Source organism: Symsagittifera roscoffensis, chromosome 5 (assembly GCF_963678635.1).
Source record: "Symsagittifera roscoffensis chromosome 5, txSymRosc1.1, whole genome shotgun sequence".
Classification (NCBI taxonomy): domain Eukaryota; kingdom Metazoa; phylum Xenacoelomorpha; order Acoela; family Convolutidae; genus Symsagittifera; species Symsagittifera roscoffensis.
The window spans coordinates 60,475,554-60,503,551 of NC_087066.1; the positions used below are offsets into that span (position 1 = coordinate 60,475,554).

At 34.9% G+C, this 27,998-nt stretch overlaps 1 protein-coding gene across 11 annotated transcripts; it reads right to left on the minus strand.

Annotated features, from left to right (window-relative positions):
• Window positions 1–5,507: 5,507 nt before the first annotated feature.
• LOC134845886 (uncharacterized) lies at window positions 5,508–27,985 on the minus strand. 11 transcript variants are annotated; one of them, XM_063863008.1, is made up of 6 exons: window positions 27,703–27,985; window positions 9,764–10,517; window positions 9,129–9,224; window positions 6,909–7,096; window positions 6,205–6,357; window positions 5,508–5,741 (listed from the first exon to the last, which is right to left on the minus strand). In XM_063863008.1, the coding sequence occupies exons 2-6, from the start codon at window positions 10,464–10,466 to the stop codon at window positions 5,631–5,633; spliced, it is 1,251 nt and encodes a 416-aa protein (XP_063719078.1). In that variant the 5' UTR covers window positions 10,467–10,517; window positions 27,703–27,985; the 3' UTR covers window positions 5,508–5,630. The 11 variants fall into 11 exon arrangements, with proteins under 11 accessions (XP_063719078.1, XP_063719077.1, XP_063719070.1 ...); XM_063863007.1 differs by having other exon boundaries at window positions 27,692–27,985; XM_063863000.1 differs by having other exon boundaries at window positions 9,764–11,256; window positions 27,692–27,985.
• Window positions 27,986–27,998: the final 13 nt, after the last annotated feature.

A 27,998-nucleotide genomic window follows, 5' to 3' on the forward strand; every position in this document is an offset into this window, starting at 1 on the left:
CTTCCTTCCGACAGATCATATAATAATTCCCCAGATACCCCTCAGATTTCCCAGGAGCTCGATAATTTTATAACTTTACAACAAAAATTAATACACCCCAACACTCTTTCAATACATCAACTATCATCCACGTTAACATCCTCAAATCCACCAATTTCCCACACCCTCCTCAGCTTACACTCCATCATTAGCACAATCATCCACATCCACCGAAACGCCCACTAGCACTCACAGAGCTTATCGCACTTTTAAACGAAAATTTCCAAATCACCCATTCCCGACCAAACCCGGAACAGCCCGCGAATATATTAATCACCCGCAACACACCAACACGAAAAATTTTCTTGAAAACACCTTACTCTCATTTCCGCAATATACATTAAACACACCTAACGACACTAATGACACACGCAATTTTGTAGATGAACATGTTTTAATGCCAACACTTCATTGGACAGCTTATTATAATTTTACTAACCCCCTTTGCCTACCACTAAAAAATACTCATGACAGCATAGAAAAGAACAAAAACATGTTATATAGTCTCACCACAACACTAACACCTCGACAGTTTACTTACGTTGGATATAAAAAGTTACTAAAAACATTCACTGCACCCCGAGCTAACGAATTTGCAATAGAATACTACGATCATAATATCATCCGCCCTAATCAAGACCAATTTTTAGATGAAAACCGCTTCGCAAACCCGCAACTAACAGAAAAATTTTTCATCAAAACATCATACGTCTTCATACTTAATGTTTTTGATAGAAAGAATGACCACATTATTTCAGAATCAGTAGCTGATATTCAAGCATACGAGAGCTTCTACGATAAATTTCAGTTATTCTCACTAACCTTTCACTTTCTTTCACCACAGGAACGCAATTTGCACTGTTCCCACGATATTATCTTACGCACTAAACAAACGCACACATATACATACTATCGTTTTATACAAAATCATTTTGATTTGCACACCCATCAAGACAACCTCACCATCGCTTTCAGTTTCTTAACTCAAGGTACACGTCACCATTTTTCCTTAATTTTACATATTGCATCAAAGATACTAACCTCCACGGCATCCTCCGCAACTATGACCCAGTTACCCAAATGTATATATTTTGTCCCATCACGAAAACATTCAACGCCGAAGAATCCAGACCCTTCCTTATCCCGAATGATTTTATCCAGCCTATTGAAATACCCATTTTAGAATTTATTAACAATACTAAATATAATCATAAGATATATAACCTCATTCAAAACACACCTTATGAGTTTGCAGTAGGCACCGAAGAACTGAACACCATTAAAGCACTTCAATTGCTTTGGCCACTGCTACAAACTAAAAACATCATACGCATACTAGCAAAACTACTAACAACATCAGATATGATACACGACATCTTCCCCCACGGCTTTTTCCCAGAAGATTAAGGTAAGTATAATTTGAAATACTCTTAACTAATAAATTTAAATTAGTACTAACCATTTTTTATCAATGTTTGATTTATATTTCTAGTCTTCACACCACAATCACCTACAAAACAGAAAAGAAAAATAAAAATACAAACTTGTTAAATTATCTTAAAATTCATTAATTTCTTGCACTAAATAATGTAGTAAAATTCATACCAAGTGTAGTAATTTCATTTATATATTATTCCCCCATGAAGCAGTAAACTTAATTTCGATGAAAATTTATAATTTTACATTTCCCTAAAACGCAGTAAAATTCAAATTCAATGCAATAAATTCATAAAATGAGAAAGCAGTACTAACCTTTTCAATATTTTCATCCATTTGCACAAGAATTCTATCCAAACTCGCACAGCTTGCCCACGAAGAATTGTTTAAATAATGATTTTAAGTTTCAAGCTTTCACTATCAACAACTCTAACACACAATAACAAGTTTCAAGCTTTCCTTTAACCCGGTTGGAATGGAATTATATAATAACCAAACTAACCAATGCAGCTTACTAAACACCACAAATCATAAAATAACAGCATGATTAAAAAAAGAAAACCAACGGTACCCAAACCGGACTAACCCAGCTTATAACAGGATAATTTATTCTTTTAAAGACTATTATAAAGTCTAAGAAAGAAATCATAAAACACAAAAAAGTCGTAAGACAAACCCAAACCAAAAACAATTTGATTTTTGAAAAAGGACACAACCAAAGTAACATAATAAAGACCAGAAAAAAAACCAACATAAAATGTTATCACATAACAGGACCTTTCAAAGAAACAGCATGAAATCATACTCCCACTCCTGGCCTAACCCACCAGAGAAGGAAGTCCTGAGCATGCTTATAGCCGGCCTAACCCACCGCGCTACACCCACGCTTTGTGACCACACTTCAAATTTTAATAAGAGGTACTCAAGGGTGAGTAACTCTTCAAAATAACTGAACTAAAATAAAACGCTTTTGTGAAAACAACTAACTAAGATCATGACTATAAACCAAATTAACAAAAATTTATAAAATGTAAATTATAATATGCAATATATAGATCATACACAACAACAAAGACGAACATCCAAAAACTAGGCGATCCCATCACACTCGAACAAAGAATGGCTAAACACAAACGACATGTCGTCCACAATCACGACTCAAAGGATTTAGAGTACGACTTGACTTCGCAGAAAAGGACTTCATTGAATTAAACCAATGACCACCTCGATGTTCAAGTATACATACAGATCCGAGATTACAAGGCATCCCTTCCAAACACGATCTTCACGCCATTCCCAGACGAGGCTGCACACAAAACAGTTCTCTACTAATACAGAAAAATCTGACATAGCAAACCATTTTGAAATTGGACTGATTTCATTGGGGATCACAGTCGTTGTCGAATGACAAGATAACAACTTCATATCCACCATTCCAGCGTCCTGGAACGTTCTTCTTCAAGAGGAACCGGATAAGAAAATGATGTTCGCCAAATACCAACGTTCATCATCCATCCTTCAATTACAGAAAGGAAGATAAATCTAAAAAACTCTGTAAACCCCGGATGGGTGGAACCTGATCTAAGCTACATTTTAATATTGGATAAATTAGATATTTTATCACTATAAAATATTTAATATTAACCAATCTTATTCCATCTAACTAACAACCCACTTTTTTTATAAGTGCCGAAATTACTTGTAATTTCAGCACCAGAGAGATTTGAATTTACCTTAGAAATTAGTTGCCTCTCCAAGAGAACTTCAGCTGCCGCAATAAGCCAGTATACTCTAGATCTATTGAGCCTAGCAGAGACTAGTTAAACACCCTGAGACTAGTAGATATAAGAGTAAGACTAGGATCGGTATTAGACTAAGAAGTTGCACGAATCTATCTGGCCGAAAATAAGATAGCGTGACGAGCAGACAGTGTACCCTATCCGAAATTACTCTATGAGTTAACCACCTTCGGTCATAACTCATTTTCTGAAATTTTTTAAAACAACCCAAACCCAAAAACAGGTCAAAATTTTTTGTTAGGTCAGTTAACTTAACAGTTTTTTTCAAAATCAACAAATCTGAAGAAGTGAACAACACATGATTGCTGGAAAACATTTAGTATAGACAGTGAATATTAGTGTTTGATTAGTGTTTTGATACATCCAAGATCAAGTTTAGGCGCACATATTTTGCTAAATCAAGTTTCGATGATTCTATCCAAACTCTCACAGCTCGCCCACGAAAAATTGTTTAAAAAATGATTTTAAGTTTCAAGCTTTCACTAAAAACAACTCTAACACACGATAACAAGTTTCAAACTTTCCTTTAACCCGGTTAGAAAGGAATTATATATTAACCAAACTATTCAATGCAGCTTACTAAACACCACAAATCATAAAATAACAGCATGACTAAAAAAAGAAAACCAACGGTACCCAAACCGGATTAACCCAGCTTAAAACTGGATAATTTATTCTTTTGAAGACTGTTATAAAGTCTAAGAAAGAAATAATAAAACACAAAAAAGTCGCAAGACAAACCCATACTAAAAACAATTTGTTTTTTGAAAAAAGGACACAACATAAGAAAGACCAACATAAAACCAACTTAAAACGTTATCACAAAACAGGACCTCTCAAACAAACAGCATGAAATCATACTCCCACTCCTGGCCTAACCCACCAGAGAGGACGTCCTGATCATGCTCTATAGCCGGCCTAACCCACCGCGCTACATCCACGCTTTGTGAACACACTCCTATTTTTAATAAGAGGTACTCAAGGGGAGTAACTCTTCAAAATAACCGAACTAAAACAAAACGCTTTTGTGAAAACAACTAACTAAATTCATGATTAAAAAACCGAACTAACATAATTTTATAAAATGTAAATCAGACTTTGCAGTATATAGATCATACACAACAACAAAGACGAAAAGCCACAGACTAGATGATCCCATCACACTCGCACAAAAGAATGGCTAAACACAACCGACATGCCGTCCACAATCACGACTCAAAGGATTTAGAGTACGCTTTGACTTCGCAGAAAAGGACTTCATTGAACTAGACCAATGACCACCTCGATGCTCAAGTATACGTACAGATCCGAGTTACAAGGCATCCCTTCCAAACACGATCTTCACGCCATTCCCAGACGAGGCTACACACAAAATAGTCCTCTACTAATACAGAAAAACCTGACATAGCAAACCATCTTGAAATCGGATTGATTTCATTGGGGATCACAGTCGTTGTCGAATGACGAAACAATAACTTCCTATCCCTGATTCCAGCGTCCTGGAACGTTCTTCCTCAAGAGGAACCGGATAAGAAAATGATGTTCGCCAAATACCAACGTTCATCATCCATCCTTCAAATTGCAGAGAAGAAAGATAGTTCTAAAAAACTCTGTAAAACCCGGATGGGTGGAACCTGATCTAAACTACATTTTATTATTGGATAAATTAGATATTTTACCACTGTAAAATATTTAATATTAACCAATCATAATCCATCCAACTAACAACCCACTTATTTGTAAGTGCTGAAATTACAAGTAATTTCAGCACCAGAGAGATTTGAATTTAACTTAGAAATTAGTTGCCTCTCCAAGAGAACTTCAGCTGCCGCAATAAGCCAGTATACTCTAGATCTATTGAGCCTAGCAGAGACTAGTTAAACACCCTGAGACTAGTAGATATAAGAGTAAGATTAGGATCGGTATTAGACTAAGAAGTTGCACGAATCTATCCGGCCGAAAATAAGATAGCGTGACGAGCAGACGGTGTACCCTATCCGAAATTACTCTATGAGTTAGAGATCCATCCTAACTCATTTCAGCGAGAACTGAAGTAAAGTTATACAGTTTCAGAAGCTATATTTGAAACAGTTTCCGGATCAGGCAGCCAAAATTGAATACGGCAACTGTGCAAAAAATGATCATTTGGGTGGACAGGATCAAAATACTGCGGGGGGGGGGGGGGAACCTCTTTACCCCTCCACCATTCAGCAACCTCACTCGCATTTAAAATAAAGAATAGGGAAATTTATTTTAACTACAGTGTAGGTTTGTGCATTTATAAATTACTGAATCATCACTAGTGATGCAATCAACTGATAAAAAAGGATAAATAAAATTGTTTGTACATCTCTGCTATATTTCTGTGACCTCTAAGTTTTCAATGTAGTGCAGTTTGGACAGGTCTTTCATGAAGAGGGCAATGTGATCCTTGTTGCAGTTAGTGTTCCACAGAACGAAGCAAACCTAAACAACCAATTAATAGTCATGTTAGAAAAATGCGATGTTAGAAAAAAAAAACGTGGAGATTTGTTCGATACGCAATGGTAGCAAGAGCATCAAAGGAGGATTTGAACTCTTGAATTGGAGATTGAGTGTCCATTCGCAACCAAAAGTCCAACTATAATTGAGTAATTGAAAATCTGATGTCTTATCAGCATCATGATTGGGTCTTTTAATCACTAGGAAAATAAAAACTGAGGAAGATTTAAAATTATTCAAAAGTCAAACGATCCCTGTGAGTTAAATATTGTATATGTACCTCTTTCTCACTGAATAATTCGGTGCATATACAAAACGGTCCAATACAAAATAGCCCAAAAAATCATGAAAAGAAGAAAAAAACAGTCCAATACAAAACAGTCCGGTTTAAGGTCGCCGGTTCAATTCAGTTCAATCTACTTGTTTTTTAGTTTGAAAACAAAATGACCTTGAGGGAACACCAGTGGGGTGGGATGAAGTGTGCGTTGAAGGAGGAGATGGAGCTGGCCTTGAACACTCTGCCGAAGGAGAGCATGTCCTCCTTGTACCAGTTGAGCCACTTGCTCTCCGCCTCCTTCCGCTTCACACCCTCAGTCGCCGCCTACACAAAAACAACATAACTCATCACATTTCAACCCTCGCTCTTTTGCTCCAGCCCCCTTTTCTAGTAACTCTTTGAGTTCTGTAGAAACTACATAGACCATTTAAATCACTTTTTCTATGATTATCATACTGTAACTTTTCTACGATTTTCATACTGTTTGAGCAAATGGCTTAATTTGAACAATTTTTGTTTAATTGTCAGTTGCCTGATTCACAATTTTTGGAAATAATTAAAACGTAAATTGAAATATTAAGTAGTTGTAATAATTTTTTTATACTTTTTACTTGTATTTGCAATCGTAATTTGAGGTGCTTGTTTAGAAGAGAAAAAGTGCTAGTGCTGACATTATCATATTTGAAAACACTGCAGAAAACTTCAAAAAAGTTGTTCCTGATAATAAGCAGCAACTTATGTCAAGAGCGTTAAGTATATTGTTAACAAATTGCTGTCATGCAGTTAAACCCATATATTTATGTCTCAATCAAACTTATCAACCTATAGCATTACTGTCTTGAGTAATGTGTGCAAAAAGTGTGTGAAGCGTGTACCTTGATCTCGGCCACTATGAGTTCAGGGACTAGGAACTTGACGTTGACGGAGTAGTTGAACTTCTTGAGGATGTTGAAGTGGTCGAGTGAGTGCAGGTACTGTGCATTGTGCACCCCGTAGAAGGTGGCGTCCAACTTGAGTAACTGCACCGTGGAGAAATCCGCCCAGGAGGGGATGAGTAATTGCCCTACAAATAATAAGACATTTTATTGGGCAAATGAACTTTTAACAAGTTTTTTTATCTCAAGCGCAAAGTAAAAATCAACAGTTTTTGCTTTCTATGAGTCAGAATGCTGTTTTTATTACCATTTCAAATGCTCATCAATGCATGCGTGATGATGAAACCTATCAAGTACTACTTTAACCTATCAAACAGTTAAGTATGACCGAGAAAGATGCATAATTAAGTGCCAGTTACCGAATGGACACGGAATGTGAAGCAAATTTGCACAAAAAAAATTAAAAGTTGTATGTTGCTTCAAACGAATTAATTCTAGTTTTAACTTGATTGCTTACACAGACGAAGATTCACTTCACATATGCAAGCAAAAAAATGAAAATTAATTGAAATCGAAGTGGTTAAACTGATCAGTACAGAGAGCCCCCCCCCCCCCCCCCCCCCCCAGCATAGAGAGCCACTTATACACAGCCCCTCCCCGGTACTATATAAACAGAGCCCCCACACATACTATATAAACCCAATTGACATAGTTTTTGTCTATCAATGCAGTGATAAAAACAACTAGCTCAAATCAAGATTGAATTTGATATTATTTGGTGATGGATTAATTTACCGCTTACGCGTTGAAAGAACGAAAAATCCCGCGCTTCGATGGCCACAAATTGACAATTTTCAAACCCCATAACTCCCATCTGTGCCACGGTCGCTTGAAAATAAACTAGTGGCCTAGCTATTGCTGGATGCATCTGTTTTTTCAAAAAATTCAACAATAGTAATTTCTCTGCTTCTTAGGGGATTAGCCGCTTATTTTTAGGAGACATCTACTACTCGCTCTTTCAAAAAAATATATAGTTCCGACCATTGAAAAACTTTGTATTCGGGTGTGTTTTAGTTTTTTTTTAACTTTTGTTTTCCACGAAAAATCGGGTACCACAAATACTCATCGGATAGGGTTGAATGAAATGTCATGTTAAAACCCTTTCAATCGTGATTCGAACAACACCAAGAAATTTCAAAAAAAAAATTCTGTGCCGAGAAAAACCGATTTGACTTATTTTTAATTAAATTTTAAAGTTTTTTTCAACAAGGTTTTTTGTTTTTCTAGTCATTTTTCGCACAAAAAAACGATCGTTATTTTTTTTAAGCATATGTTTGGAAAATTCTGTGCTACTTGCACAGCACCGGCTATCGTTTTTATCTCATAATTGGATGGGTAGTTCGATCAGAAATTCAAAATGTTTTTCTACAAAAGCATGGGAATAGCCTCTTAGGCATGGAAGATGCCACAACCTATTTTATGGATAGAACTTAATATCAGATTTAGCAAGTAGTTTTCGAAAATAGTAGTTTTCAAGAAAAGTGAAAAAATTTCTTTAAAAAATTCCACCATTCGGTCCTTCTGTCATTCGGACACCACTGCATCAGATACCTCAAGGAACACTGGAAGGTGGCAGAGTAAGTCACCATTTTATATCCGTTCTAGTCGCCATGCGGATTCCTAAAAAAATCAAAAATTTCTCTGTGTCGAGAAAAACTGGTCTTGTTTCGAGTTTCGTGTCTCAGACTCCTTTACAGCGGGGTATAGTCTTCTTAATCAGGACACATTTTTAAAAAATCTCACCGCTTCATTGTGATTTCATTATTTTTCTTACTTTAATTCTTTACATATAATCTAATAAATGAAGCTTAGTTTCAACACCTTTCAAGACTAAAAAACAGCAGAAAAATAGCGAACAAAAAGTTTTGGCAATAAAGCTATGCTAAATCATTCTGCGCTACTTGCACATCAGCTGGGCGTATTTGTTCATTTTTAGGGCAACTTGGCATCTCAATTAGTTTTTCTTCATCGCGGTGCGTTGTGGCGTTTTTAATTAGGCGTCAATATGATTACCCAAATGTTCTACCAATGTGAATCGATTAGTTTAAGAATATTTCTATATTAATTCCTTTAAAAAAACTACAAAAGTATATAAATTTCCAGGTGTAGTTCCAAATAGATTCAAAAAAAATTAGAGAAGCATTTGAATTCTGACTACACCTGTGCGCAGGTAGTTGAGCAAGATGGAGAAAGTGTCCGAGTCTCTGTCTATGAACATGGGCAGATCCTTCATCGCAGCCTCCTTGGCCACAGTGGCTGAAAAGAGAAGATCAAACACAAATTACTAAATACTAAACTAAACAATTGACTTGCCATGTCTAAAACTTCCCCATGTTTAAGAACATAACTTGATTAATTTACGAAAAAAAGTTGAGTAATGTCGGCATCCTAAGACCCCCGCTGTCTTCCTAATAGATCAATTACAAATATTACATTCACTTTTTAATTTGAATTGCAATGGCTTAGCGCTGCATTTCAAATACTCGATTCAGCTGCTTATTGACTTATTGACAGACGAACTAGAAACTCCAACTTGCAACCAAGTTCATATTTTCCCCCTAAACTGCTCGGGATGGAGATTCAAACTTGATATCCAAAACGCCTTCCGTGAGACACTTTTAGTTTGCCTACCACAACGTAGCGATAAGGCACACAGCAGGAATTTTTTTTGATATAGTTTGAAAAGCAAATGAATTAAGAGCAAAACTAAACATCACTGCAGGGCCATTTTGTCTCGAAGTTTTTTTGTTCTACAAACCTTTGTTACAAAATTACCAATAAACAACATGCCTTACCAAGGTTTGACTCTTCACCTGCCTTCTGAAGTGTAGATAAAAGGGTCTCGAATATTTTGCCGCCCACGTTTAACTTAACTCTTTGGTTCATCAGGGCTCCATTGTTGGCGTAAAGCTGCGAGTTAGAATCATTTTGGAAGTTAGGATTGCTTCCACTCGATTGATGACTGGGCACAACTCCATTGCCCGGTTGTTGACCAAGAGTTCCAGCAGGCGACACCGCAGACCCGATGCCACTGCTCTGCTGCTGTAAATTTAGTTTTCCTTTTCCTTCGAAGGGAGAATCGCCTCCTGGCATTTGCTGCTTGTTGTCCAACTTCAAATTCTGCATAGCTTGCACATTGTTTCCCGCGCTCATAGTGGGTAATTGGTGCTTGCTGTAAGCGGGGGGTTGGTGGTTCGATCCCTGGTAGTACCCGTTAGTAGACACAGGTGAAGAAGGCGACGCAGTCGTGACAGGTGAGGGGCAAGTTGGAAACAGACCAGTCACGGTTGAGTTTGAATCATCTGTGTTTCCATGCGGCGTGAACGTGTGAAATGGTTGCACGTGAGCGTGCGAAGTTGCGTGATGGGAAGAAGAGTTCACGTGATGATGATGAGGCGGTGAGCTGAATAACTCCGGGGAATTTATTGTCATGGGAGAGAAGCTACTGTCCGAATTGGAATGGGAGAGGAATTCTGAGGTTGCGGCCGCTGCGTGCATCACAGAGAAGAGCGGGTTGGGATGGTATAAATAACCCCCCGTAGCGTTCACCTACCAACAGGCAGGTTAAATTGGCAACTAACAAAAGGTATACCAACAACAAAACAGTAACAGTACACAGAAGGCGGATCCACTAAGCAATATCTGCAGGGCTCAATAAACAACCCCGCCGATTTTTGTCCAATTACACACCGGGTACTTCCCTTTAAAATTGCACCATGTTGGCGAAGATTTGTTTGGTTAGTGTTAATTTTTGTTCACAGCCAGACATCATTTTCCGACGTTCTCCACTAGTTTAGTTACTATTTTATAAAATGAAAAATTGCTTCAGAGGAAAATTTATTATTTATCGAAGTCTATGGATATGTAAATGGCGCCAATTTTTAATCAAAATCAGAATGGTCACGATACCAAAATATATGAAACGCTATTGTACTCTGATAATACTGATCAACAATTTAAAAATATTCGATCTTGAGTAAATTGAGACTGATTTTCAAAAGTGTTCGAGCAAGACCAAACTGAATGAAAATGTAGTAAGTGAATTTGTTTAAGCTTAAAGTTATGTAATGTAATGACGTTCATCTGGTTATAAGAGTCTTTTTAAACTGCGATTGTTTGCTGTGCCTTGAAACAGAAACAAAATTTGAGGTTGAAATCAATCTTTCTTTCAGCGGATGGTAAGAAAAACAGCTAAGTGTAATGGTAAAGTACGAACAATATCACCGCTGCAACTAGAGTAGAAAAATGAAGACACAAATTCCAGCCCAAAGGAACTGATAATCTTCCCCTAAATTAAAATTTATCAACTGCTGTCGCTTTGCGACGCGTTTAGTAGTATTGTTACTAGGCAAAAATTAACATATCCTCCAAATTCACGAAGCTGTGAAATGTATGCGCAAAATGTTGATGAAGAAGGTGGCTTGGATTTGATTTTCTTTCAGGGAGTATTGAAAAAGGTTATACACTTGAAAAGGGGAGCTTAAAAGTATCAGCGCGATAGGCACTTGGTTTATTGGTTGACTCTGACCATAAAAGAAAGGTCTGTTATATTGCAAGACTTGTTTAAACAGCCATTTGCAGTCAACGTCGATTTGATTGCTCTGTTACCACTATGCAATATTTTGAGAAACACCCATACACTACTCACCCTAACCCTTACCCTCAACCTCGCCCCCTCAACTTCTCCCTCCCGACTCCCCCTCCCCCTCCCCCTCCCCCCTCCCGCTCTCATATCCCATATATACAAAATGATTGCTATGATTTTGAGACACTTGTCCAATGAATCGAATAAAATATACTGCACACACAAGACGCCGAAAAATCATTTCTTTGCAGTGGGAGAAAAAAGTGATAAAAATGCCTACCTTTCAATTATGTTGCCTCTGATTTTCGAAACAAATTTTGATTAAGCACTTGCAAAAATTTTTTGGAACTCAGTGCAAAAATTGTGAAGTCCAGGGACGATGTCATTTGGCATCCCGATCACCATCAAAGTACCCAAGCTTGGCGTGGTATTGCTCTTTTGTTACACTAATGAGACAGGCTTGAAGTCTTTGTTTTGATTTTGATCAAATTTTGTTTAATTGCGCTTAGTGAAAATTATAATGGAGTTATGAAAAGATTCGAAATGATTCAAAATTTTCATTCTTTGATTGGCTGTATATCGCATAGCCAGACAAGACACCAAACACTCTCACCAGGACCAAAAACAGACAAAAACATAGTGAATCGAAGATTGGAAAAGAGTAATGAACGCAAGGAAACTGAAAAAAAAAACGGACTTTTTTTTCAAAAATCTTCAACTTTTGAATTTCGAAGAAAAAAATAGATGGCCTAGAAGTTCTTCAAATTTGTAGAACAATTTATCATGGACACTTTTTTGTTAAATCAAAACAGTTTGAGAAAACTGGTTCAACAGGCAAAACTTTTTTTCGCTGGAAAATCTGATAAGTAATTTCCATTTTCGAAACTAGAAGTCGATCACGTTTTTCGTGACTTTTAATCTTTTGCTGTTCGATAGTGGAGTTTTTCTTCCTTTTAACGTTAGAAACTTAATGAACTTAAAAAAAATCACAAGCAAACCGCGAGAAATTAAAATTGAGCGTGAACAAATTTTAAATTTTCCAGAAAAAAAAATAAAAAAATCAGCAAGATCTATATAAGAGTACTCACTACGCTCATTATTTTTAAACAAAAAAATTTCAAACGTTATCAAGCTGCAAGTGATTATTTTTTGGTTTGGGCTTGAATCTCAGCTAGAAAAAAAAACTTTTTTTTCTCCATGAATACTCTGACAGGACAATTATGTTCTACTAGCACAACATCTTGCTATTGTTCCTTCAAAAAATCAATACATTTCTGATGTGCAGGCTGATTCATAAAAAAACTCTCATGTCAGGGCTGAGTTGCAAATGGTCCATATCTTAAGCTTGATTCAAGCTGTTGATCCAAAATGATCTACAAATTTGACTCCTTATTGAATATCTAAAAAAACATCACTCTTTAGGTTTCCTGAAATAGTTAAGAGGAGGTGACTTAAGTTCAGATTGAAACACAATGGGGCGAACCCGAGCTTCGCACCATTTGCGGTACAACACATACATAAAAAGAAAAAAAATCGAAAAAAGGAAAAAGTTGAATAAATTAGGTCTTCCAAAATTTGAATTTTCCCATGACTCGATAGAAGTTCATTCTAGGCAAACATGTCAGAAATTTGACTATTAAATAAGGAACGGAACAAAAGTAACAAAAAGGAAACGAACCCGAAAATCTTTGAGTAGACACAGCTTCGGTCGAAAAAATGAAAATTCAAGTCACACTTGAAATTACAATGAACAACACTTGCAGCACTTGCAACTACAATGAAAACTGTAACAAAGCGCAAGCAAAATTCATGAGTTGGCAACTAGGCTGACACAACTAGGCTTACCGCAAATTATTTTTTTAATTGCGCACCTTGAAAAAAGGGTCGGGCTAAGACTTGAGACCCAGACATTAGGGTTTAAAGTCGACTGCAATACCACTACACCAAGTTGGAGGGAACATGAAAAATGTTAAGGATTCAATAATTTAGCACGTTGAAAAGTTTCGAGCGAAATTGTTTACGGGAAAAAGTCTAAATACCGATAGCAAGACACTTGCTCTCGCAAGTGTAATAACCATAAAAAATGATGATACGGCATATATTTCTGTGAAGTAACCAAAACCTTCAAATTGCGCTAAAAAACACCATACTTATTTTTACTTACTTCTATTCAAGGGTGTTCATAACAAAGAAGTTAGGGCGTAATTGTAATACTCAACTTGAACGTAACTTAACCTTCAAAGAAAAACAATATTTATGCTTTGTTAGTGCAAAAAAAATATGGGTCTTTATGAAATTAGCAATCTGCTCAAAAATGAAAACCACCCTATCTTCTTATTACAAACTAACAATGTGACCGGAAAAACTACGGGTTTTCAGTCATATTTTTGAAAAACTAAAACAGCGTATTTTTATTTTTATCCAAAAAAAACTAAGCTAACATTAAACTCAAAAATAACTTCATTGAATGAAAAACTTGGCAAAAAAATGTAGGCAGCAAATTAGAAACAGCAAAAAACCTAAGTTGAATTCTGCTCGCATCGTAAATGGCGATCAGGCCCCGAAAACCGCTAAGAACATAATCGAAAAAAAATCGAAAATGTCAAAAAAATAGATATAACAAAAAGAAAGAAACTAGCTATAAAAAGCCAAGACAAAAGAATGTGAAATTAGCATCAGAAAAAATTTATCGAGCGGTAAAATTAACTGATTAGGAACTCTTTAAACCAAAAAAAAAAACAAGAATATAAAAATATTTACAAAAATAAAAAGTTTTTAGGTCGCCCTCACACAGTCATATTACGCAACGCGTACAGAAGTTGTTTACAATCATCGAATGACGTCATATGAGGCCAAGAAGCCGATATAACATATGCCGAAACCTATTAGACCAAAAGAAGAAACAAAATGTTATTTTAACAAATTGAGTAAAACTAGAACCAATTTAAAAAAAAAAAACAATTTTTGAATAGAATGGATAATTTGAAATTGTAACAGGCACAAAAGTTTGTTGCGGTAAAGTCCGGATGAGTCCTGAGAACAAAGTTATTTACGGAAAGTCTATTCCCCGGTTGCAACACACCTGCTATCGCAAGTGCAATCAACTTTCGGCAAACTGAGGACAATTTTTTGGACGATCAAGATTGCAGCTATGTGACACTGCTCAATGTTTTCGATTTTTTCTGTTATACCGCCCAAAACTGGCCTTTTTGTTATGTTGAAGCTTTTGATTGGTTGAAATTACAGCGAGAGAAAAAGAGAATTTATATTAAAACCAGAACCTTTAAGATTTTATTTGGCACATTTTTTTACCAGTGAAAACTGAGGGCGGTCAAAAGTTGCCAATAAGCGCACGTAGTTTTGGTCTTTTATGCACAACGCTTAAGCACCTGAAAACTCACAACAAACCTATTCCTGATGCAATTTATTCCAAACAATGTGTTACTAGACGCAAAATATGACGCACAGACAATTCGGCTAAAGGCAATTCAGCCAACTTGAAATTCAGACATTTCAGCTGAAATTATACAGACAACTCACTTTGAGACAATTCAGCCAGTTTTCAAAACGCTAGATTCGAAAGAAAAACAAATAGGAATTGGAGTTATTTCTCGGTTTAAGGTTACCGGTGGGTCGACAATCGGCTCTAAATTTCGTATAGAGTTCTAGCTTCTGATGGCAAGCTCGCAACACGTTGGCGCGACTGCGGCGGTCACTTTTATTGGCTGAATTATCTTTGGCCGATTTGCTTGCATACGTTTGGCTGAATTTCATTTCGTCGAAATTTTCTGAACGCGGCAAAATATATCGGAACTTCTGTACTATTTTCTCCTTATGATAAATTGTAACGAACCATTCCCCCCCCCCCCCTAATTATTAAGAAAAAGTTGATCCGGAAGAGTTAATATTCTTTCGGAACAAAAAAAAATAGTGTTGAGCTAAAGCAAAACATGAAAATTAAACGACAATAAAAACCGCATTTAGTCTGATAATTATAGAGTGAATGTAGAGAAAACGGCAAAAAATAAAGAAAAGAACCCGTTTGAGGCTAAATTAGGTGAAAATGCTTCGCTTTGGCATGTAATGTAATGTATTCAAATTCTGAATTTTTCTGTAATATCAATCCAAGTTCGTCATAAAATTTCTGATTTTCTTTTTCATCATTTATGAGAATGAGGGTGGGGGGGGGGGGTATGTCCGAAAAGACTCAAGAGCCATTAACTCAATAGGCTTACTAGGTTAGTTTGAAGAGACAACTCCGGGCAATAAACAAAAATCTTCTGGGAAATCAAATCTGAAAGCAAGAGTTAATCAAAACATGGGTATATTTTTACGTTTAGCATGTATAATCAGACCTCTGCACCCAAACGTGCGTTCTTTTGAGAAAAACAATTCTGGCTGGGTAAACTACTTTTGTATTTGAATCTCTCACTGGTTGCTTTATTTGTAACTTCATAAAACGAGACAGTCCTAATCAGACGAAAAGTAGAAATTCCAATCAGCAACTAGTCATACCAACTTGAGCTAAGTACGTGACAAGTGCAGATTTAACAGACGAAAAAAAAATAACTTAAGACCAGGTTAACACTTTATGCAGAAATCTTGTGAACTACCAAGTAAAGTTCTGTGACCTACCCAACGCAAAAGCAGTAAGCGCATATTTCGATTTGAACAAGTTTTTTTTTTTGTTTTTAGGCTTTGCGAGTTTTCGAAGCGCGTGGTTATATTACACCACCCACACTTATACCAAGACAGCAAATTTGCATTTCACATTCAGACGCAGACTTAAGGGGCAATATAAAATTGGGCTGAGAGCTATTTGCATTTTGGTAAAATAGACGTCTATTTCTTTGTTCAAAAAGACTATGCCTATTATAAATCCTGTTTTAGGGAGTCCCTCATAGGAGAAAGACCAAATGACAGAAACTCATTTAAGCCAATCAGAATTCGGTGTTCAAAAATCTGAAGAAAAAATGCAACGAAAATTTACACTCGATCTGAACAGTGACAAGTACCTTAAGACTGTTGGAAAAATTTGTATTGGTTGAAAACATTCTATCATTTGGTCTTTCTGCCCTGAGAATAGCACCCCATTCTATTTACCAGCCAAAAACGCCAGCAAAATCACTCACATGGTTAATGCGTTAATGAACGCCGAAGTTGGGAAAATTGGTATTTTTCCCACGTCGCCACGCTATACAATGAACACTTTACCCAACAAAGTACTTTTTTTCTTCTAAGTTTTTTCTTAAACAGTGCGACAAAAAAGACTGAAAAGAAGCTGAAGTCAGTTCTGTATTTTATGAAGGTAATTTACAAAAGACAAATGAAAACCAGGATAGTCGGTTGCTGTGCTAGTAACAGAGAATGTTCCGACCACATTCATTAATAAAACTACAAATAAGTTCTTATTTTTTCGTCGTTTTTTCTGTTTCGTTTTTTCTGTCTCATCGCTGAATCTAAACAAAAGCCTAGAAATTTGATAGCAAAAGTGAATGGAGTACATTTATCAACTTTTTCACGAAAAATATATATTAAAATAAAACTTTTTGGTGAATTTTTGCTCGTGGTTAATTTTTTTATTGGCAAGACCAAAACAACTAAAACACCCGAATGCAAAATTCCTCCCCATTTTCAATGGTCGAAACAAAAAAACTTTCTTCAGAATAGGCATGTAACTTAAAAAAACGATTTTATAAATACTGAATTGCAACTTTAAGCTGACGCAATAAATATGCAAAAAATACTTGAAACCCATTTTAGCCCCCACCCCTCCACCTTAGACAAGATATGAATCCCATAGTGAATTTTCTTAAATTATCGCCCGCCCGAAAACGACTGGTGTCTTTTTTACGCAACACACTTGACGTAAAAAGAGCGTAAATTATTGGCACAAGAAGATTTGAACTCTCTCATTTTTCTTCCTACAAACTGAGGGTAATTTTAATTTCAGGGAAATTTTAAATTCAGGGACTGTAGTAGATAGAAAGAGACAAAGGAATCAACATGATATCAGAAGCAGCTCTCCTCGCCTATCAAGAGAAGTGGAATTGATTGGAACGCGATTAACGACGTTTGTGCCTGACAGGTAAAAATCGCTTCCTTTTTCCAAATTGAAAGTGACAAAGGACAACCCAATCTCCTTCAAATAGTTTTTTTACATCGCGCAAAAACTCACAAATGGCCGTGGAAAGACCCCAACGTCATAATGGCCGATTATTTCAACAGAAAAACTGAAAGACGAAAACTGACCTCACGCAAATAACAGCTCCCGGATACAATCAATAACACCGGAAAAAACTTTCGAGCTAAAAGTTCAGGTATTGCCTATTACACCACAGAAAATTTTTTAAAATAAACGCATGATGTGATGAATATCGGGAAAATTTGCAATGTTTAGTCGCATTCACACCAAACTTTTCATAACAGGTAAAAATTCTATTCAAAATTCTATTCAACCAAGTCATACTTAGAAATATCGGCCATTTGAACATTCATTTGATTGCTTCGACCCAATTTGCACCATTTTCCATGAAGGAGGCTGAAAAAATCGGAATTGATTAGAAAGCAATAAAAGGAGAGATATAAATTGCAGGTGTCAACGGTAGTTTGTACTAAATGGAGACTTGAATTGACATTTATGCTTTATCATACAGGGACTATAATTTTGCAGAGGTTTCACTGTAAGAGAATGTAAGAATAATGTCGAAAACATCAACCAGCAGTGATATATTTTGGTCTGATTTTCCGAATAAGTAACTGGGATATTTTTACACATGACACGGATATTTTTTCTTGAGACAGTTTTCGTTAATCGCAACAAATGTTTTTGGAGGATGTTACAAATAAAATTGAATATATCAATGCAAAATATTTTTAGCTATTGGAAATTTCGCTATATTCCAATTTAGTCTAATTCAATAATCTGAGATATCTTACGCAATATCCCAACTTCCCCCAAGCAAAATTACCCCACAATTGAAAATTTTCATAAAATCATGATTGCAGCATTAAATAAAAGCACTGAAAATTTTGTACCATCAGTGAGAATTGCTGAATGCACAAAAAAGCAGCTTAGGTTGCAATAAGAGTGTCGGTAAAGAACAAAAAAGGGTAAAAAATCAGCGACAAGATAATGCATTTAAAAATGGAATTCACTTCAAAAAGAAATCAGACTCGTCACATCTCGCGAAGTTTCAAAGAAAAAATAAAGACATAGCTTCTACAGAAACACCTAACAATATTTTTTCTTTTGGAAAACTAATTAAAAAATAATGAAATAATTGTTGCCACGTGCAGTTTAACTTATATAATTAGTTGTTTGTAAAAGTAATCGTTCCTAGAAATGTTTTTACTAACCAATAGGTTTTATGAAATTAACATGTTCTCCTAGAAAAAAAATAGAGTAGAATGCTAGCAGACAAGTTGGAGCATATTGTGGAAGCCATGGATCTGAATATCGCATACTCCAAAACGATCTGTAAAACTCTTTGAGTAAAAAAATTGTTTTCAAAAAAACTTAGCAGCTCAGAACAGAACGCATTAAGCATTAAATTAAAACTTTTTTTCATCTCACACGACTCAAAATAAGGACTATAAGAGGGAGGGTATACTGCTCAAAACTTATCTGTTAGTTGATGAAAGATTTGGAGATGACCACCAATTTAGGTTATCCTGTGAACAAAGTTACTTACGGGAAAAATCTAGATACCGGTTGCAACACTCTGCTTAGCGCAAGGCTAAAAAACATCTATTCTGCGATTGGCCATAGGAAAAGCAGCTACATGGAAGTTGAAGTTCGAGAAAAAATATTTAAAGTCTCTAAGCGCAGGGGGCGGATCGAGGACTTTTGGAGGTGCCAATTTTCGAAAAAAGTTATAGTTCCCGACTGACCAAATTGATTTTCCAAGCTCTCCTAAAACAATATACCAAAAAAACGCGTTGGAAGCTCAAATTATTGCGTCAGATTAGATTTGCAATTCAGTGAATATAAAATTATTTTGTAAGTAAGAAGTCCATTCTAAAGAAAGTTTTTGATCCGAACATTGAAAATGGGGAGGAAACTGGTGGTCGGAAGTGTTTTAGTTTTTTCTCTTCTTTGTTTTTGTTTTCCATTCAAAATCACGTTCCACAAATAATCATCGGAAGGGTTGAGTAATATATCATATAAAGCCATTTCAGTCGGAATTTGATTGATATTAAAAACTTTCCAAAAACTTTCCCAAAAGTTTTCAAAAGTTTTTTAAGGCTGTCTTGAGAATAAAAATTTCGAACTTTCAAATAAAGCATTGTACAAAAAGTAGAAAACAGAATTTTTCGAATTTTTTATGATTTTTTCTTTTCATTTTTTGAGAAAACTAATGCCCAAATTTCCTTATTTACTGTGATTGTCGAATATGCTTTAGTTCTGAGCTTTCTTCACATCCGTTTATCGCACCACTCAGAAAAAACTAGACAAAGTTGAAAAAAAAGAAAACTTATGTACTTTTTTAAGGATATGGTCGAACATTTTGTGCTACTTGTTCAGCAACCGGCTATGCTGGTTCCATTTGACATTGTTTTTCAATATTAAAAATCAATGGACGCTGAACACTACTAGCATACCATTCATGTATTGTTACGATTCATCTCGAAGAGAGCGGGGACGTAACTATGGGGGGAAAGGAACTATGGCGTGGGACTCGTTTTGTAAAATTTTTTTTTTCCAGTCGATTTTGAGTACCTCAAAGAAAACTCTTAGGGGGCCCAAAGTGGTATCAAATTAAACTATACTCGTTATTCGGATTCTGAAAATAACATCAGACACAGAGGCGAAGCTGAGCTTTGCACTACTTGTGAAACACAAAGACACCGAATCAAAAAAAATGACAAACTTTGATGAAAATCTGTGGAAGAAAACAACAACGAGTTTAAACTAGCTTGAAAAATTTCAAATCGCGCTACATTATAGTCAGTAGAAAAAAAACAGATGTCGAAAACAATTCTGAAAAATTAAGTTGCTTGAAAATATAACTTGAGAAAGTTGGAAAAACTACAACTACAAAAGCTTCATGATTGTAGGAGATGATGTTCATAAAAAGCGTTAAAAATAATTGGAAACGATTCACCGAGCGGCAAAAAAGGCGATAAATTGTGGGTCGAAACCTTTTGAGCCGAAAACAAAACTGTTGCAAAAAATGTCTTTTTTTGAAAAAGTTTTTACGACTCATCCATACTGAAGCACATAATTGTATGCAAAAATATTTTGCCCTCAAAACTACGCAATAAAAGTTGACGAAGCGGAATTAGCAAGCTGTTTAATTATTTTTAAAAAAATGAAAAAAACTCAAATCAGACTTGGTAAATTTACAAATTACTGAGCTTTCAGTTATGATAAAAACTGTTTAAATTGGAACAAAACTCATGCTTTGAAAAATCAGCCGATTAAAATCTTACCAGATAAAAAAAATGCGCTTAAAAAAATGGAAATTGAACCGACAGAAACTAGGACAAAAACCATGATCCCGAAAAAAATTTCAGATTTTGATTGAAAAATTAATTACAGCCTGAAACAGTCTTTAACTAATTACTACTTAAATGATGGTAGTTTTCTTTGAATTTCAAGAATTTGAGCATGTCCAAAAAGATATTTTACCATTCCTACTACAAAGATCATTCTGTGAATAAAGTTATTTACGGGAAAAAAATTAGTACCTGGTTGCAATACCCTTGCTTATCACAAAAGTGAAAACGCCGTATTGACCTGAGCGTTTTTCATCCTTTAGACGCAATTAGACAACTTTTGAAGAGAGGCTGAAGCACAAAATTAATTATATTTTCAATTGTAACATTGTTTTAGCAAGTATTACTCTTCATTCTATTAATAGTTCACCTTTTTCAATGGACCTTTCCAGAAAACTAATCAACAAAAACTGTGGACAAAACTCATTATAAAATTGAAAGAAAAATTCATTCATATTTATGGAATGATAAAAAAAAATTTATGTCCTTGTTTTTTTCTTTATTTTAATTGTTGTTCTTTAAAAATCCTATAGCTCATTCTCCGTTGAATGGCTAATGAAAACAAATCAAATCTATGAAATAAATTGATACGAAAGAGAAAAAAACTGCTTTAGAACATGAAACAAAATTTCTTTCCCAAAAAGTAGAAGAGGCGCCTCGAGTGAAAAATTCAGCATCTAAAATTTATGTAACGATTGGTAACTGAAGTTTAACACAAAGACAAAGCAGAGCTTCGCATCACTTGCGATACATCATTAGAAAATCATGCCAAACATAACATGGCAATTCAGGAAACGTCACAAAAACCACCAAATCAAAAAAATTAATTAAACAAAAACCAAAAAAACTCTGCTTTCTTTCTCTACTAAAAAATTTTTCTTCACGTTCCTCAACGAATGAACTTTAATTTGAAAATTTCATAAAACGATATTGCCAGCGCTAATTTAGCACTGAAGCAAAACTTATCTAGTAGTAACTAGGCTGACTATACTAATGTACATGCCCGTTGTGCAGAAAACAGAAAACCGTTGTGTAGAACGAATACACCGTTTGAGGCAGGGGCGGATTTAGGGGGGGGGGGGGGGGGGGTTGGAGCCGACGCCTCCCCCCTCAGGGATTCGACCCCCTGCCGACCCAAAGGGTCCCCCCTTTGGTACTTTTTAAAAAATTCATTTTTGGCCGACGGAAACCAAAAGTTTTCTAAATGCGCCTTCGGCGTCAATATATACAAACTTTGAGGGGGAGCAATTTTTGCTCAAAGTTTTTCAAAAAGTGCCCAAAAACGCCTTTTCTGACCTGTTTTTTTCAAAAATTTGCTCTTACTGCTTTAGGAGATCTCGAAAAATCAATTTGGTTGACCTAAAAAAAGATCGTCAAAATATTTGAAAATCCCCCCCCCCCTCGAGAAAATCCTAGATCCGCCCCTGGTTTGAGGGATAAAATTTAACAGGAAATTATATAAACTTTAAAATCTTCTTTATTACAAATTACAAAAATAAATCAAAATGTCTTCCAATTCAGTTAAAAACAATTAAAACTCAAGAAAGATTTTTATGTGCAAACTGAGCCGACAAAATTAATGCAGACACATGAAAAACCGACAGTTGATTTTTTCAAAATACTTCAGTCACTTGTGTCACTTCAGTCACTTGAGAACTCATGTCACTTGTAATGTAATAGCAGCAATCTACTAGTTTGTTTAAAAGTTTCAAACCTTTGAGCATGTCAACGCGTCAGTGGTGTAAAAATGCTGTCCAATTACTCGAATGATTCTGTTTAACCAATTTTAATTCTGAAAAAGTCTATATTCCGATTTAATGACGCTTGCTAATCGCAAGCAAAAACAGGCGTAATTGGCGGCTATGCAGCCTGCAGTTTATCAGATTGACAATGAAAAATTAAGCACATTTTGATACTCCCAAAAAATCTGGGATTGGAAAACTTAGGAGAAGGGGAATTAATTTTGCTGTGATATTAATTTGCAAAATTGTGATCCTTTTAGCCTCAAATAGATATAACAGACAGCGAAGTTTGTTGAAGACGCGCCACAGAACTATTAGTTGCGTGTCATCTTGGCATGGTAAACATAACAAATGATTTTTAAAATGTTGCTTTATGCCATATGTCATTCAAATTTTGTCGAACATTTATTCACAAATTAACTTTCAAAACAATTGAATACTCAATAAAATACTTTTGATTTGTTTTGAGTATCTCGCCAATATACATTTATTTTAAACAGTGAAGCATTTACACGAGTTCAACAGCATCTTAACGTGTTTTATCACTCGACAACCTGCATTATTTTTAAGCGATTTAAAGAATAACCGGGCAGTTTCAAGCGTTTTACGGAGCAATATCACAATAAGTGGCAATTTTGAGAGATAATAGAGTAGTGCATACATATAATTGATCCGACTTTCGATACGAAAGTGACGGAATATTTGTGCTCGGGGTGGGTTTTTTTTTCTTCAGACAAATTTCGACTTTTTAACTAGCCATTTTTGACGGAATTTTTTAACATCATTCGAAAGGTATTGTTGTCCTGAGCTCAAATTTGAAAAGATATTTTACCTGTGATCATTTTTCGTAAAGTTACGGGGGTTTATAGATTGCCACTTTGGCCATTTTGACCAATTTGGGACAATTAACGCGCAATATATTTCGCGCTATTAATGCGTAAGCGCAGAGTTAATCCGTCTTATAAATCGTTCCAAATTGTTTAAAAGAAGCCTATTTACCATAATTGGTTTGTTACAAGGAGCGAAATATATCCTTTTGTACTTTGTATGGCGTGTGGGGGGGATGATTTTCATACAAAATTTCAAATTTTATAAATTTTTTTTTATTTTGTTTTATTTCATTGAATTTTTTAATGTTATTACTGCTCCATAAACCTTAAAAGGCTGTCGGAACATTCAGGGTTTCGCCCTGATACGAGCAGTCTGGTTTAAGATTTATAATGCAGAATATACTCATTTTATTTTCATTTAATTGGACCTATTGCTAAAATCATTTTTTTAAAAATACATTACTATGCCAGATGAAATATATTCAAAAATTAAAAATGTTCGCTTTTTTATCAAATAATCTGGCTCTGAAAAAAATATTACACAGAACCAAAACAGAGCGTCGCAACACTTGCGATACAAAAACAGCATTGCATCCCAAAATATTGATTAGAAAAAAACAGAAGTCGCATTACAAGATATTTAATAGAAAAAATTATTTAAGAAGTCGAAAAAAACACATTTTTGTCTCAGATCATGATCAAAAACGGTCTTAACAAAAATCGAAAATTAATGAGGAAGCGGCAACTGAGGCCATAAAAATTAGAATGACCCTCGTTAAGCCGAAAATGAAACTGCAGTCATAAAAAAAACTCAAACTATCAAACTTTAAAACTCAATGTTTTGACGACCAATTCCTTACGAAACACCCAAATAACACCAAAAATCTCCCTTGAAGATACAAAACAAAAATTGACTATAAAAATATAACTTAAGCCAAACCCATTTAACCGAAAAAAACTGATTTACCAATTACAACAAGTTTCAATTCTAAAAAAACTGCTTGAATTAGGATAAAAAACCCAAGCTTCGGAAAAAAAACTTGATAATTCTACAAGATAAAATAAATAGCATCTAAAAAAAGGAAAATCAGCCGACAGAAATTAGAACGAAAACGACCAATCGGAAAAAAAAATCAACATGAAATCATAACACATATTTGAAAAATTAATCAATACCTTAAATGAACTAGGAGATAATTTATTTGAGCTTTCAAGAAATCGAGGAACAATCCTGCATGTTTCATGTATTTTCAGAACTTGTGAAAAAAACGTTGTTCACAGCAGAGTTCGACAGAAGAGCCCAACAGTTTAATACAACGGAAAATAGCAGAGAATAAGAGCCGTTTGCGTAGCGGTAATAGCTCATTACGTTGCCGTTGACTTATGTTGTTCCGACTACCGTTCCTTTTTTTATCACTTTTTCATTTGTAAATGATTTTTTAAAGAGTGATTTTTTTAACTAGCTTCCTCCAAAAATTCAACGACATGAAACAATTGTATTTTAGTTGCATTACTTGCCATGCAGAATGAGTAAAATTCATCCACTCTTCCTCCTCTTAGCTTATTTTGTCGAATCACATCTTAAAGTATTTTATCACTCGACAACCTGCATTATCCTTAAGTGATTTAAAGTACAAACGGGCAGTTTCAAGCGTTTTACGGAGCAATCACAATAAGTGGCAATTTTGAGAGATAATAGAAAAGTGCATGCATTTATTTAAGAACTATAAGGCATAATATACTCATTTTTTTCATATGATTACACCTATTACTAAAATAATTTTTCTTAAAATACATTACTATGCCAGATGAAATTTATTCAAAAAATCAAAATGTTCGCTTTTTTATCAAATAATTTGGCCCTGAAAACAATATTACAAAGAACCAAAACAGAGCTTCGCAACACTTGCGATACAAAACAGCATTGCATCACAAAAGATTGAATAAAAAAACAGATGTCGCATCATCAAGATATTTAAAAGAAAAATTACTTTAAAAAGCCGAAAAAAATACATCTACAATAATTTCATATTTTTGTCTCAAATCATTATCAAAAATAGCCTTAACAAAAAAAGAAAATTTTTGAGCAAGCGGCAACTGAGGCGCAAAAATTGGGTCAACCCTCGTTAAGCCGAAAATGAAACTGCAGTCATAAAAAAATTCAAGCTATCAAACTTTAAAACTCAATGTTTCGACGACCAATTCCTTACGAAACACGCAAATAACACCAAAACTCTCCGTTGAAGATACAAAACAAAACTTGACTATAAAAATATAACTGAGTCCATACCCTTTTAACCGAAAAAAAAACTAATTTACCAATTACAGAACATGTTTCAATTCTAGAAAAACAGCTTGAATTAGGATAAAAAACCCAAGCTTCGGAAAAAAAACTTGATAATTCTACCAGATAAAATAAATAGCATCTAGAAAAAACGGAAAATCAATCGACAGAAATTAGAACGAAAACGACAAATCCGAAAAAAATCAACATCAAATCATAACACATATTTGAAAATAATTAATCAATAGCTTAAATGAAATAGTAGGTAATTTATTTGAACTTTCAAGAAATCGAGTAACAATCCTGCATGTTTCATGTATTTTCAGAATTTGTCAAAAAAACGTTGTTTACAGGGAAACAAGTGTAGTTTCTTTGCTTATCAAAAGTCACTTGCTTTTTAAGAAATTACTGTTTTGAGTATAACACAGAATGATCCAGCTATTTAACTTGAAGCTGCCGCTTGTAATATATCACGGCTTCTATAAATTTTTGAGATGAAACTTTAAACTCCGTTTTTAACAATGATTTGGAGGAAAAGCTGCACAATAAACATTTGAGCCGTAAATCAGAAAAGACCCAGTTTGTCTTACATTAACTTTTTTAGCTAAAAAAGCAACAGTATTTTGAAAATGTAAAAATGTTTGTGCCAAAAAGTCGATCTCAAAATACACAATCAGAGTGGCCTTTACTTTTTGAAAACATTTTAAAAGGAAGTTTTTTGGTTTTTTAACAAATTATTTCACGGACAGGAACAGAAAGTTGTTAAAATTTCTATCGAAACTTGCCAAAACAATTTCACCATAATATTCCTGATGAAAAACTTTTGTTTGATAAATTTTAGTCTAAAATCCACTCAATTCGAGACAAACGCTATTACAATTTAAAATTCGATTCGTTTTGTCAGGGTAATTGAAATCAGGTTTTGTTCCTCTCAATTGAAAGATAGAATATTCCGAATTGTTAGAAATTCGGTGATCTTAAGCTTTTGAGTCGGTCAAAAACTGATTTTTTTGTCATTTTATTTTCATTACCATTTTGTTTTAGTGTTTTAAGGTGTAAAAAAAGACAACCAGTGTCAAATCAGCAATTCATTTGCTCTATTGAAAACTTGTTCCTTTGGACATTGATGATGAGCGAAAAAAAAGTAATCTGCTTCATAGGGTCGGTGAAGATAAATCCCTAAAAAAAGAAGAATTGATTTCTCGTTGTTACAAAACGGTATATTAACCAAATATAAGTTAAACAAATTTTTTAGCTACTCGGAGAGGACAGCGAACGAAACCAGTTGGATTGCAGAATGCTGCCCTAAAATCAAAGACATTCGAATAAACTTAATTACAAAAGCATGAGAGTGGAATTAACATAAACTAAATACAATTTCCAAAGAACAAAGGTAGCGAAAAAGTAACTTTTTATTCTAACAAAAAAACGTCGATCAACAAATTGGACCATTTTAGTGGTAGTTAAGATAGCCGCTTTAAGTATATGAACTTGACACAATTGGCTGAAAATTGAAAAGAGAAAGAAAAAAACTTCTGAATTGGTCTGTATAATCTTCAGACACTCGCTAGTCGTAGCCCCCCTTGTTCGGTTTAAATGTAAATTTTGAACTTGTTCACTTAGCGGTTACTGCTTCTACTATTAGCGCTTCCCTGGTCGCAATTGGTTGAAACGTCGAAACATGGATAAAGTTTCGGCGAAAAAAGTATAAAAACTCAGTCGCGTCTGAAAATAAAGCTAAAAAATATTTACCTCGCAGTCAATTTTATGGTTCAACTAACTTGATATTTACCCTCCTTCTGTCCAGTTGAATTTAGAATTTAGTCAAGCTTCAAATAATTAAGCGGTTTTCTGAAGAACAAATATATATTTTCTGTTTTTGGGAAAAACAATGGAACTTCCTGAATGCACAACACAATTTATGGAGTGGTAAAAAGCAACGGCTGAATAAGACAAGGACAAGGAAAACAGGAACCATTAAAATTGCGGCTACTTGATTTGAAATGTTTTGTTCTTGCGCTTATTCGACAACATAAAACGCCATGGAATGTATTATTTATGGAGATTGAAAATACTGCAGCACTCACG

Excerpts from the sequence above, each read along its gene's own strand:
- LOC134845886 (XM_063863008.1), bottom strand. The coding sequence starts at position 10,466 with ATGCACGCAGCGGCCGCAACCTCAGAATTCCTCTCCCATTCCAATTCG. Across the intron at positions 6,358-6,908 it reads TCATAGTGGCCGAGATCAAG|GCGGCGACTGAGGGTGTGAA; the intron begins GTACACGCTTCA and ends GTTTTTGTGTAG. Across the intron at positions 5,742-6,204 it reads CCCACTGGTGTTCCCTCAAG|GTTTGCTTCGTTCTGTGGAA; the intron begins GTCATTTTGTTT and ends TTGGTTGTTTAG.